At 47.1% G+C, this 14,267-nt stretch overlaps 1 protein-coding gene across 1 annotated transcript in view; it reads right to left on the bottom strand.

Annotated features, from left to right (window-relative positions):
- Positions 1-13,932, bottom strand: part of LOC115657402 (relaxin receptor 1-like) — a 41,423-nt gene extending 27,491 nt beyond the window's left edge. The window contains exons 1-2 of the mRNA XM_030575204.1: positions 13,383-13,932; positions 689-835 (exon numbers count right to left, since the gene is read on the bottom strand). Coding sequence (XP_030431064.1) covers positions 689-835; positions 13,383-13,431 — 196 coding nt within the window. The 5' untranslated portion in view covers positions 13,432-13,932. The remainder of the gene's footprint in view (positions 1-688; positions 836-13,382) is intronic.
- Positions 13,933-14,267: the final 335 nt, after the last annotated feature.

Raw genomic sequence — 14,267 nt, 5'->3', positions numbered from 1 at the left:
CCTCCCCATGTCCAGCCTCCCCCAGGCTCGCCCACCCCCACTCTGATTCCTGATCTTAGTGCAAGGAACCACGCACTGCTTGCTCAAGAGACGCTTACCTCAGTGCTGGGCCTGAACCAAACGCCTAGATCAGAATACCCCTGAACTCAGAGGGAGGGAATTCAGAATCTGAACTGAAGCTGGTTCTTGCCATTGGAGCCAAACCTTAGATCCGACTCCCCTGAAACACGGAGTGTTCAAAACCTGGATCCAGGCCCATGTTTGGTGACTTCGGCCCATCTCTAGTTTATATTAGCTCTTGCCCACTGCCTCTTTGACTCTCTACTGTGTCCTGACAGGATATTCCTTTTCTGCTGGGTCTTACATTCCTACATTTAAGGCTGGGGTGATCTCTGTCTGACAACTCCTTACCTAGACATCTCTGTCATTATTAGAAAGTCAGAGGAAATTGTACTCTCCCAGTAAGAGGTTTATACCTTCGGTGTTAGCTGCAAGACAGCCAGGTGACCATAAGTGACCCTTAAAGTCCGCCCTGTGTTCATGTTCCCAGAATCCCCCTGAATATATTGGTGGTTCTGGATCTGGGATTTCCAGGTCCACCTCGTTTATTAACTACAAGGCATCTGCCTTTGGTCTGGTGGCCAGGAGAAATGAAAAGAGAGGGCAGGCTGTGAGGGTAGCTGATTACCGCAGTTCTCTTCGTCGGCTCCGTTGTTGCAGTCCTTCTCTCCGTTGCAGTGCAGGAGCTGGGGTAAACAGACAGACAGGTTGCCACAGGGGAACTGTCCCAAAGGGCAGGAATAGCTGTCCAGCCTGGAATGAACCAGAAGAGACTCTGCCAAAGGAAAGCAAGACACAGTCAAAAAGCATCCTTGAACAGGCCAGTCCCCTGTCCTTGCCTGCGGCTGGTTTAAAACCCAGCTCTCACCCTTGGCTTACAAGTGCTGATCTTGCCAGGACACAGTAACTCGTCACTGTCTGGTACCCTGTTACTGCACGTTAGCCCAGTCCCATCTGGCATGACTTATCAATGGGATTTTATCAACACAAGCCCATCTGGACCATGCTCCTTGATTGTTCAGATGTCTCCCAGTGCTCTGGCAGGGCCTGAGAACTGCAAAGAGGAGACATGCCCTGACACTGTAAGAGCATGAAGAGATGTCTCACCATAGCCAAGAGACATTTCCCCTCCTCCCTCTCAAATGAGAGAACAGGAAACAGAAGCAGTAATAAATTCTGCACTGCCATCCGACGATTCCATCTGGGACAGTGGAGGCATCTCAGAAAACGCTTGCAGAAAAATCATCATTATGAAAAAGAATCCAGCTCAGATCAGCAATGATGGCAAGACGTGCCCATCAAATGGCTGTTTTGTGGCCGACGTGAAAGGCATGCCACAAAATATCCAGGACAGTTAATGCTAATAGGTGCTGCTATTAAACCGGATTATTGCTATTTACTGAGAACCATACAGTTTGCTGCTGTACATTATGTAAGGGGAGAGCTGGTTCTTGTGGTACAAAGCTCACAGTGGCACTATGTTCCATAGTATGTTCCATACAGACACAGACACATGGTCTCCTCTTGTAACTTGGTTAATTTAATTTTTCAGTCCTCATTAACTGCGGGGTGAATGACCCTTAAAATGCCTGACAGAAGATGGGTTAGCTTTAGGAGGGATTTGGTTGGTCATTGAGGCTGAAGTCCCCTAGAGGATTGGGTCTCATGGGGATGGATAAGGCACATTGAGGGGGATGAGGAAGGGGAGCCATGCTGTGCCTGTTCTGAGGAGTAATAGAGACCATCGGTCTCCAGGACTGTCAATCCAGCATCTTTCCCCACCACAAGAAAACTACAAAGGAGAACACAAGACACAACACTGACTTCCCTCCTGCATGTCCCAGCTGGTCCAAAGTGTCCTTCCTCTGGGCTTCGGGTGGCAGGACTACTCCGCAGGATGTGGGCCATGCTTGGTGGGGTATGTGTGAGATGACGGGGGCCAGCAACAATCAAGAGAAGGCTCTTCAGGCAGGAGGTCACTGTCACTCCTACTCTGTTCGGAGCTGAAACCCACTTATGTTCCAAGGGGGAGTAAAATAACTCCTGCTAGGTTAGACATCAGATCTCCAGGGCTGGCCAGGTTACTTCCAGCCGACACTGGGTCACACCCCAATGAGACATAAAGGACTTGGAGATCTATTATACTGGGAAATGGTGGCTGCTGTATCCTTTAGGTCACTGAAAATCAGACTGGAGAATAGACTGTTGGGGCCAAACCTGCACTGGGCCGGGGCTGGACTAGATGGGACCTTGGCAGAGGAGCAGGAGGTGGCTTGACTTACACTGGCTGCTCCTCTAAGATGGCAGCAACCTCAGGAAAAGGTGTAGAGGGACTCTCTGATGTGAGGAGTGACAGCCTCTTCTTTGGAGTGGTTCCAGGCGGCACGGCAGAGAGGCAGCTTAGTGTACAGGAAGAACTGGGAGCAGGAGGTCTTTCCATGGAGTTGCGTACACCAAGGAAAGCAGAAGAAACTTCGACACATTATTAACTACAGTATAACAAACCAGCTCCATAGCCCTCTGGAAAATCCGCCCTCCACTGAGGTGCAGTTCACTCTCTGTGATCATTAGAAAACTAACTTAAACCTCTACTTTGCTGAGCCCTTTCAGTCAAGCAGGCTCTGAAATGTCAATCAGAGCTTCAAAGCACACCAGCGACTCAGTTCTGTTCATTAATATCCTACAATTAACTGTGTCAAAAGCATTCTCCAAATCAAGCAAAGTGTTTCCATGCACTCGCCTTTGATCAGGGCCCAAGGAAGCTATTGCAGTCTATGGCTGTGACAGAACAGTGTGAACAGCCCAGGCTTGTCATTCAAGGTGATCTGCTGCTGCTAACGTTCCCACGGATAGCGGCTGACGATCTGTGTTTAACACTGAAGACACATCTATTAGTTGATTTCATAATGTGGGGCAGTGAGTGTCATTTCTACCTGGCAATGGATGTGCTTTGGGTGGTTGGGTCATTTCTCCCCTCTCCACCCTCCCCGAGTCCCACGGATTCAATTGGTGCATTTTACTGAGACGATTATGACCCCAGAGGCAAGTTGTAATAGAAAGAAGAGGAACGTGACTACAGGACTGGCAGCAGGTTCAGGGGTAAGTGATGACACATGGTATAAGTCGATGTCGAAGCCGGCACTTAGTCTGAAGCAGTCCCTGCCCCAAGCAGCTTGCAGTTTAGCTTGGACAGCAACAGTCCAAACAGTGGAAGGCTGAAGGAATTGGGTTTATTTAGTTTGGAAAAGAGAAGACTGAGAGGGGACCTGATATCAGTTTTCAGGTATCTAAAAGGGTGTCATCAGGAGGAGGGAGAAAACTTGTTCACCTTAGCCTCCAATGATAGAACAAGAAGCAATGGGCTTAAACTGCAGCAAGGGAGATTTAGGTTGGACATTAGGAAAAAGTTCCTAACTGTCAGGGTAGTTAAACACTGGAATAGATTGCCTAGGGAAGTTGTGGAATCTCCATCACTGGAGATATTTAAGAGTAGGTTAGATAAATGTCTATTAGGGATGGTCTAGACAGTATTTGGTCCTGCCATGAGGGCAGGGGACTGGACTCGATGACCTCTCGAGGTCCCTTCCAGTCCTAGAGTCTATGAGTCTATGAGTCAGAGGTGGGAGAGAGGCATCAGCCACAGTCAAAGCTGGCCCGTGGGGGATGGCAAGGGGAATGAATTTTAAAGGGAGATCTGTGAGTCTCAAAGAGGAGCTGCAGAAGAAGACTGTTCCAAGTGTAGGGGCACGTGGGTGGTCTCTATCGGGGAGCAGGATGCAATAGAAGCACAGACAGCATGCTATGTTCTTGGAAAGCTGCCACAGCTGCAGGATAGCAGAGAGGGCAGTGACCCTTTCCTCCCTTCCAAGTGTCCCTCTGAACATGGCTTTATTCTGGGTCAGTCACAGGGTTATCAGATTCCTAGAGGCTAACAGAATTTCTCCTACTGGTGTTGAGGGGGGTTCACAGACCATCAGGGCCATCACAATACTGTACCTGGCACCCCTGCCCCCCTTCCTCATGCCTCTTGGGGAAGATTTCAGCCGGGTTTTGCAGCAGGAGTCACTGATTGAACTCTTAGGCAGCAAAGATCCCAGTTTCTTGCCACTGACCTCAGTGACCAGGGAAATGCAGAGAGTGTGCTAGAGCCACAGAATTGATTCTAATCAGAATGGCCCTTCCGTGAAGCACAGACATCTCTTGAGCGTTTGGCCCATTTCTAGAGAGTGCTCCAGAGGACAAGGAAAAGGAGCAACTAGAACTCAAAGCAGTTTGCAGACAGGCTACACCCGAGAAGCTGCCTCTGATTTACTATGCCCGTGGCTAACTACAGCAGGGAGCACACAATATGCACAGTGAGGTTATTTATAGTGCAAAATAGCACCCAAAAGCTGCTACACCTTGGACAGATGCAGTTCCTAGCCTGAACAGTTTACAGTCTCATGGTTTGTCGTACCCAAAGGCTCAGCTGCATGAATGCCCTCTCTTTTCACAGGCTGATGCTGCCTGGATCGAAAGTATTTTTCCACATTAACTCAGCGTTTCAGCAGCCTCTCTGTAACAACTGGTTGGAGCAGCAAAACAGCAAACCCTGGCTGGGTCCCCAGCCATATATCGTCCACATGGGCCCTGGGGACCCGTTAACCTTTTATCAGATTTATTGATGCATCTGGGACGTTTGTTCTGAGGGAAACATGGGCCCAAAATGCCTGCAACACCCGCTGGAGCTAATCAACATGATTAAAAGTGTTTAATATTTGGAACTGCAATAGACTTTGAATCCATGAATCTTTCCCTAAAAACTGGAGCTTTCCCAAAAACCACTGGAGAGAGCTACATCCATCCTAGGCCATAAAACTGATCCGAACAACATTTCTAACAGCAACAGCCTGTGCTTGTCCTCCTTGCTGCATCTTAGGTTACAACACAGAACCATTTGTGGGCAAAGTTGCAAATTCTTAGAACTGTTCTAGGTAGAGCGTGGGCACTTCAGGCATGTTCTAGAACCTGAGAATTAATCCACCAGTTGAGATCAAATGGAACCCCCCCACACTGCCACCCCGAGCTCTTTCTTTCCCGTTTTGAAGGCAGCATCTGACGTTAGCTGGGGAGTATTCAGTATCACACGTCAATGTCTGGGCATCTCCAACAGCTGGGTCTGCTCTTCTTCCATCAGAGCAGGAGGCACCTCAGGATTCCATTTCAGGCTCTGCCTGGGGTCAGCGTCTCCATTGCAGAGCTCTGAATATGTAGTTCTCTTATTTAAAGTGAATGTATTTATCTAGGCTCAGATCAGACTTCAAGACGCATCTATCCTGAACTCCAGACACCACCTCTGCCCCAAAAGCCTGGGGAGACAGATGGGTCTTGTACCCTGCCCTGAAAATCAGCAGGATCAAGCCATTTCAGCCAAAGCAAGGAGTCCGTTCCAAAGTGGAGGGTCTCCTCACAGAGAACACTCTGCCATCAATTAGCCTCCTCTCTCCTATACCAAGGGGGTTTGAGCTTGAGCACCTCCAGTGCCACAGAAGGAGAGAGCTGCCTCTGCAGCATACAAGTTCCAAGCTATTCAGGGGGCTTTGGAGGTAAGCACAGACTGCACCTGGAAGCCAACAGGCAGCAGCCAGTGCTGACTCTGGAGCCCTTGTGCCATGCACTTCCAACAAAATAGACCACCATTGCAGTCTGACGAAGTTCCATATGTAGGCCACGTTGCAGCAGCATAATATGGAGGAGACAAAGACATGGCTTTTGGTAGCAAAGTCCATGTCAATAGCACGCTCCAGGCCAAACAAGGATGAAAAAGGCCATTTTGGTCACTGCAGCTCCACCAGCCTCTAACAGCAATGCTGGACTGACGATCACTCCAGATGGCAAACTAACCACACCTAGCAGACACACCAGGCAAAAGAAGGACTTCCCCTGCCAACCAACTCCACCACAGTTTTACCTGTATTGACTTCAGACATGTAGCTCTCATCCATGCCCTGGTCTCAGACACTGGGCAAGGATTTCAACAGCACTGACTGGATCAGATGAGCTGGAAATATAGCTAGGTGTCATCACATCTCCCCAGCAGCCCTCCCAGCAGCCCCATATACTCATTGAACAGGAGTAGGGGAGGCAAGATGGAACCCAGCCCCTTAGGGATGCTGAGCAATTGCTCATCACCAGCCATTGGGAACTTTCAGTAAGGAATTAACAGAGCCGCAAGAATATCCTTGTCCACTCCTGCTACTTTCTGCAGAAGTCTATAGCCTCTCTCAATGAACAGTATCAGAGGTAGAGCTAACAGTGACAGTATGGACATCTGCTTTTCCTACAACATGATGGTGAAAATCTACCAGACTGATAGTTCTGGAGACTGATGGTCCACAAAAGAAGTACAGCCAGGTAGCACCAGGGTAAGTGTCCCTCAACAGTGTGACCAGCAGGGTGAGAGGAGAGTTCAATCTCCATGGTTCAGTCAGTCCATAACTTCTGTACTAAACATGCCTACAAGGGAATCGAGAGGTGTTCTTTATATTTTCAGTGATGCAGATGCCTGCTCACTGGGAGATGGGCCGAGACTCACCGTTTATTTCACGGAGGGGATGGTCTAGCTGTCCAAGCACAGAACTGGGTGCCAGAATTCCTGAGTCCTAGGCTTGCCTCTGACTTAAGGGAAAACATTTCTCTCCAGAAAAGGGGTAATAATATTTCCCTCCCCCATAGGCAAATGGTGAAGGTTAATTCTATAATGTTAAGAAAGGGCTTTGAGGTGAAAAGCTCCATGGCTTACTGACAATCCTCAAACCTTCTCTGGGTCCTGATCCCGGAAATGACTGTGAAGTGCTCTCCCAGCACATTCTAATAGATTTTGAATTTCACATCCACAGAAATCCACTGGAGGCACCTTGATCAACCCCAGCTTTCTGGATCCCTTTCAGTCCCTGCTAATGACACCACTGTATTAATCACTGGCTGTGATCGACTGGGGGGTGGATGTCAATCTGGATGGAAGGGAACAAACTGTTGTGTGTTTGCCGGAATCTCTCTGATTTGAATAGTTTCTAGGTAAGCAGCTTCTGCCTTCAGGGAAACAAACACAAATATTGCATTGTGAGTTAAATTATTTGTGGAGAACACTCAAATTGTCTGGAACACTATCTTACTCAGGGACACATCTTGTCAGTGACAATCTGCTTCACGTACCTCAGATGGTGCTTGCATGAACAGGCCAGATTCAACAGACTTTGCACTGTTACTGGGCTGGGCAGCTGGCCACAATTTTGGGGGGGAAATAAATGCAATCCATCATTGCTTCTGAAGCTAAAAGTTTTAAGTGAGTTGGAAAGGAAGCTTGAGCAGAGAGGTATGAGGACTCTGGAATACTGTCATAACCTAGTCCCAGATTTGGACCTTAGCGTCCAAAATATGGGAGTTAGCATGAAAACCTCCAAGCTTAGTTACCAGCTTGGACATGGTAAAGCTGCCACCACCCAAAAAATTAGAGTGTTTTGGGGCACTCTGGTCCCCCCAAACCTTCCCTGGGGGACCCCAAGACCCAAATCCCTTGAGTCTCACAACAAAGGGAAATAAACCTTTTCCCTCCCCCCCCCCAGGTGTTCCTGGAGAGACACACAGAAGCAAGCTCTGTGAATCTAAACAGAGGGATTCCACCCTCCCCGTTTCCAGCCTTGGAAAACAGAAGTACCGAGAGCTAATCTCTCTTTCCCCCTCACCCAGAGGGAATGCAAAGTCAGGCTAGTAAATCTAACACACACAGATTTCCCTCTGACTTCTTCCTCCCACCAATTCCCTGGTGAGCACAGACTCAATTCCCTGGAGTTCCCCACTAAAGAAAAACTCCAACAGGTCTTAAAAAGAAAGCTTTATGTAAAAAGAAAGAAAAATACATAAAAATGGTCTCTCTGTATTAAGATGACAAATACAGGGTCAATTGCTTAAAAGAAATATGAATAAACAGCCTTATTAAAAAAGAATACAATTTAAAACACTCCAGCAACTATACCCAGGTAAATATAAAAAAACAAACCTATCTTTGTACTCACAACTTGGAAACAGAAGATTAGAAAGCAGGAAATAGAAAAATCCTTCCCATAGCCGAGAGGGACAGGCAGAAGACTAAGAACAAAGGACTCACACACAAACTTTCCTCCACCCAGATCTGAAAAAGTCTGGTTTCCTGATTGGTCCTCTGGTCAGGTGTTTCAGGTACTTCTTTCCAGGTGTAAGAGACATTAACCCTTAGCTATCTGTTTATGACAAATACAGTCACAGAAATGGTTTTATATTGTAAAATGAGGAAACTTCCCCCAAAAGTCAAAACTGTTAATCACAGGTATTATTCTTCAAGAAACGACAGCCTCAACATTGAAGGTGCAACATGGGGTCTGAATCAACAGTCTTGGAAAGTTAGTAACAATCAGTAATAGAAAGCTTTGTTAAATGTATGTCTCAAATGGGGAATACCAGCAAGAAGCTATTGCAAGATGACACGTGTTAAAGCATTGGCTAAGGCAGACTCAAGTTCGGACGGCTCCCTTAATTTTCTGCAGCACCTGCCCACTTGTAGGGTTGGAGCCTGGAATAAAATGAAGTGTAAGTCAGGCTATGAAATGTAAGGGTCTCTTTCTAGTGGCTCTAGTGCGCTAATGTTTTTCATTAAAAGAGTTTTATTTATTAAAAATATTTGATGTTGGCAGATTTTAGGCAGTAATAAACATCAGTGCAAAATTAAATAAAAATGAGATGTTGTGTCAAAACAATAAGGTTTGGGCCATATTTTGCTGTAAAGCTTCTCAGGGCAGCTGGAAGTTGTGCCTTGAAATGAGTCCCAAGGCAAGCCCTGCTTACATTACTTAACCCAATCATCCCCTTCCCTTACATGGGACCATTCTTACAAGTGAGACAAGTGGGATTTGGCCTGGTATATAGGATGACGTTTGTGTGTGGCCCCTCCAGTACGCGCAGAACACACAAGCTCTGCCCCAGGGCCCCATCAATGCTCTCTTGGAATTCTGGGCTGGTAGGGGGCAAAATCAGCTCCCAACATAACTCAAGCAGCGAGGGACCTGCTCTAAGTTCCAGCAGCCCTATGGACATAAATGGATCTGCCCTAGGCAGTGCCTGTACCAGAGTCATTTTTTCCTGACTTCCTTCCAGCCCCAGCCCTGAGTTGGCTGGCACAGGCCAACCGCAGGTGTCTAGTTGCTGTGTAGACATAGAGACTTTTACAAGCCCTATCTGTTGCTGCAGAGGTGCTAGAAACTAATGACCCATGTGCACCTCTTCTAATCTGTCCTGAGGACTCAGCTGGTCCCTCCACAGCATCACTCACATGAAGAGGTGCTGGCAATGGTTCCAGCGGGTCTGACAGCAGCGTCTGCGATGTGACCAGTACTAGGAGATCCCCAAACCCTTTCAGAGACATGGCCTTCAGGCTGTACGGAATGTGGACAAGGTGGGAGTTCACTGACCTGTCTGCTAGATTCGATGCTCCCTGGTCTATTTAAGGAGGCTTTTAAAACGCAGTCACAATGGGTTTGTTACTACCTCTGTCATATCCCGGGTTAACACAGTTGTTACCATTTTTCTCCCCTAATGCTTATCGCACACATTGTACTTTGACACTATCAGGCACGGCTATACAGGTGCCCTGCAAGACAAACAATTCAGGTGTGAATTAAAACACCAACAAAGATAAAGTGCAGATAAAGGATTTAAAATAGAAATCAGGCTGCCAGGATCTGCCGAATGGAAAACCTTTTAAATGCACCAGCACAGAGGCCCTGAGATCTGAGGCAGAGGGCATTTCACTGACCCATGGCCAGAGAGGCCACATGGAACCAGTGGGAGGAGAAAGAGAGACTTTCCCTTGCTCAAAAATTGGCTCCTTAGGTCTAAACTGCTGGAACTTCCTAGTCAGGTGACAGATTCCCCCCTTCTCCTCCTCTGAGGGTTGTGCTATTATTTGCATTTGCTTTCATGAGACACTCATATTGCCCTTGGCTCCCAGCTGTAGAGGCATCTGGCGCCTGCCCTTTGCAGCCAATGAATGTCACAAATGTACCACTGAATGGAATTGTTGCTGGTGTTGTGATGCTAGGGCCAAATTCTGAGCTCCTTGTTCAGTTGTTACCATAATGTCTGCCATAGCCCATGGGAGGTTTGGCCCAGTGAAGACTTATGGGTCTGAGCCATGATGATGCTGCCAGGCAGCACTCAGAACTCCATGTGCATTCATTCTGAGTGAGAGCCAGAGCGCTAAGACAGCCCTAGGCCACCATTCCCATGAAAAGCTCTTTCCCCCTCTGTTAAAGGAAGGGTTTGCTGCATCCTGGGTGGTGCCTGAAGCCACAGCACAAATGAGACCCTCTGGAGCCAATACCACTTTCTCAACATGTGGGTTCTTTATGCTGGACTCCTGATTTTAAAGCAACTGCAAATGAAACCTAATGAAACAAGCGCAGAAAAAGAACAAGTGAGTAATTAAAAGGAGGAGACGAGTGGTCCCCAGGGAGTGATGGAGAAACGATAACATTTAACTCAGCCCTTAATACAGCGAATGTGTCCACGTTTACATTGCTGGCATAAGGCTAGATTTGGAGGAGAGAGCGTCCAAAGAGGAAAGGGTAATAATGGAGAGAAACAGTGCTTAACCCTTTACTCTCCTCCTCTCTCTCCTCTTCTATGAAGCCTTGCAGCTAGAAGCCCACATAGCATCCGCTCTTCGCCCTGGGTTTAAAGATGGATCCAATTCCAAATATGAATCTCGGATCCTCTCCGCCCCTGAACTTTGCGTCTAAGGCCCATCTTGACAGACACAGTGAGGTGTTATTTTATTGCACTCACACATCATGTGGCGGGGGGGGGTCCCTGCAACTTCTTTGTTTCAGTTCATCTAGGGGCACAGTGCAGTCAATGGGAATCTTTCCACTGACTTCACTAGGTATTGGATCATGCCCCAGTGGCACAGCTCCTGTCCCTATATGGAGCTGTGTAAATAACAACAAAGAGTTTATTCACATAGGTTTCCCCAAGAGATGGGATCAAGTTACAAATTGACAGCCAAACCCAAGCTTCTGAGCTGTCCCGTGTGGATCTGGGTTTGGATTATGAAAGTTTAGGATTTCCCTATGCAGAGACCAAAACCATGATGATTATGCAGCATACGAAAATCTGATGGTGGTAAAAGAACCAGAGAAATGCAGGAAAAGCAGGAAAGAACTAATGGAGAGAAGGAAGGAGAAAGAGATGGTAAAGAACTAATACAAGGAGGCAGATACATTCTGTGTTTCAGAGGAAAGCAAAACACCCATAATACATGTGACCAGTTGTGCAGTGCTGTGTATTAGATAGTTCCTTCTTGGCCTCTCTACTGATCTGCTTGCACTCTGAAGCTGTAATTCTATTGTCTGGATTGTTATACTAACCTACAGAGCTAGCAATATTTTTGAGGTCACGTCCTGATTTTTGCCTTGGTGGCAAGCTCACTAGCACTGCATGACACGCCATGGTCTCAGGCTGCAGGCAATATCAGGCTGGGGAAGCTCTTTCTCAGTTCTGGTTCATGGGGGGCTTGCACCCTGAGGGCTCAGCTTTGGGTCTGGAGTTTGAGCAATCCAAAAACATTCAAAGTGACGCTCAGTTACCAATCTTTACCTGGTTTCAAATCTGAAATTGCTGCATTCTATGTGTTGTCCACCCAAAACCATAAACTAACCCCAATCAGCCCAAAACTCAGCATTAGAGACTCGCATTCCTCTCCTGATTGCCAGAGCCAGGATCAAAGGGAGTGGTTAGCAACAAACTCAGCCAGGAGTGGTTGTTAAACAGAAGTATGGTCTAATGGACTAAGCCCTGGTCTGGGAGCCACACACACCTGAATTACTGTTCTGGTCCTGCCTTCCCCTTATGGGGTGCTCTCGGGCAAATCATTTGACTTCTTTGCACTTCAGTCATTCCGTTTGTAGAATGGCGATGCTACTGACCTAGTTCACAGGAAGTTGTGATGCTTAAGTTACTGTTTCTCCAACAGTAGAACATACTATATATAATCATCTCAGTGTATAGTTCCCTAGCACAGTTTTCCATCTCCTGGGCCTTTAGCCAGATTTTTCTGGACTTAAAACAAACACTAGAACGCTACATTGCAAAGGGAGATGTGTGACTTGGGGGACCTGTTTCTTTCCCATCAGAAAAGCTTTCCCCTCAGATCAGAACCCTGAGCTGGTTTTGAGTTATATTAAGCTTATTGTACACTTAGTTCAACAAATCAATTCCCCAACAGAATCCTCTCACTTGGTGAAACGTTCCCTTAATCCCCACATCCCCTCCAAATAAAACAGATAATGCAACAAGTAAATACAGATACAGTACCAGAACATGCAGCCCCTGGGCGGGATGTCTTCTTATACAGAGCCCTTTGGGCCTTGGCATGTATCCCTGCCCTTGAGGTCTGGGTATCCCCTTTTGCTGCAGGTATCTGCCTGGCACACACATGCTCACATTCATATACAACATGCACATATAGTACACACACCCCACTATTAACAGCAAGTTACTCACTGTTAAGGTGTGATGGGCTGCTCCAAAAACCAAATCATTTTAAGGGAGATGCTAATAAAAATTTATTTGATTTGAGGGGATGGGGGTTAAAGCCACTCTGGCCTTCTCGCTGGGTTCAATATCTTTCTGCTCTCCACACCACAGCTGGCGACAGGGAAAAGTTTGCATTGTCATTGGTAAACAGCAAAACAACAAATCAGAGTAAAACTGGCACACGTCAGAACTTGCCACCTTATCCTTTCCTAAAACCCAGTTTTAAGGGTCCCTTTATCATCCTCTTTTTGTTCATTCTGGCCACAAAACTTATACTTGTGTCTGTCAGCTCACCTTAAGAAAATGAAATTAACATGGCTTCTGGAGCTGCTCTCATTCCAATCTAACATCTCGCTTCCTTTTGGACAAGCAACAGAATTGTAACTTGCCATTGTTTCTCCTTCCCTCTCAGACTCCAGGTAACATGGAAGCCCAGAACAGATGACAGAACAGACAGAGACACAAAGACATTCAGACATACAGACACAAAGACGTTTTGCTTCAACTAAAGTACTGATGCAGCAAGGAAATAAGGAGACACAAATAGGGGTGCAGATTTTGACAGAAATTAGCCTTCCACTTTTCATGCAATCCATCCATCCCAGTTAACATATGTGAGATCTACCCCCAAACCCCCTCATTCACAACCCCCCCAATCAAACATTTGGATTTTCTCCCCACTTTGAATAAAGTGAAGTGCAAACGCGGCCACTTACTTGTAACAGCTTGGAAAAGAGAAGGCAGAATAATCAGGAAAAGTTTCATGCTGGCAACTCTTGCGACTATAATCCCAGGTTAGAAAAGACTGAGAAGTCTTCTGGGTTACTGTAAAGCAAGATGAGGAAGGGCAGGAGGGAAGGGAATTCTGGAGATGATGTGGCTCTTCTTTTGCTAACATGTACACGTGCGCTCTGCTCTCCTAGAAATGCACACACCAGCCCAGGAGATGCTGCAGGCTTCTCTCTGCAAGGTGCTGTTGGCCTCCGTCAAGCCAAGTTTCTTCCTGCACCCCAAACTAGAGAAAGTGGCACGCAGCCCCAGGACCAGAAGATATTTGCAGTTCCTCTCACCCTCACATTTAAGTTCCTGGGGGTGGGGAATCTTCCTGCGCCACCGGAGTTAGGTGGTCGACATTTCCCCCCCCACGCTTGCACCTTGCTCACCTACCTCTAAGGAAATGGCACATGAACCTGAAAGGATCTGGTTTAAAATGCAGAAGGCTCAATTGCTTTGTTTCACTTGTCTCTGCTGAGGAGGATTCCAAAGGCAAACAACCCTTCAGTCCTTGCTGTGTGTCTGCTGATTCAGAGAATTGTGCAGCTGAAGGGAGCTGAGTATCTGAGTGGCTTCCCTGCAGGATGCCCAGGTCCTGACTAGGCGATGAGAGGAGGGGGTGATTTTTTTTCAATGGCACAACAAGGACCTGGCAAGAGGGCCCTCTGCTGGACATGACTTCTAATGAACACTGCTTCTGATCAGCAATGTCTCTCTTCCTTCCGGCTGGTCTACACACACAGCTGTACCGCTTTACCTATAACAGATGAGTGAAGTGGTACAACCACACTAGCACAGACTCAATTATATCCATATAAAAGTGCTTA

This window comes from Gopherus evgoodei, chromosome 9 (genome assembly GCF_007399415.2).
Source record: "Gopherus evgoodei ecotype Sinaloan lineage chromosome 9, rGopEvg1_v1.p, whole genome shotgun sequence".
In the NCBI taxonomy this organism is placed as follows: domain Eukaryota; kingdom Metazoa; phylum Chordata; order Testudines; family Testudinidae; genus Gopherus; species Gopherus evgoodei.
The sequence above is the reverse complement of the archived record's forward strand: the minus strand, read 5'-3'. Positions and strand labels throughout refer to the sequence as shown.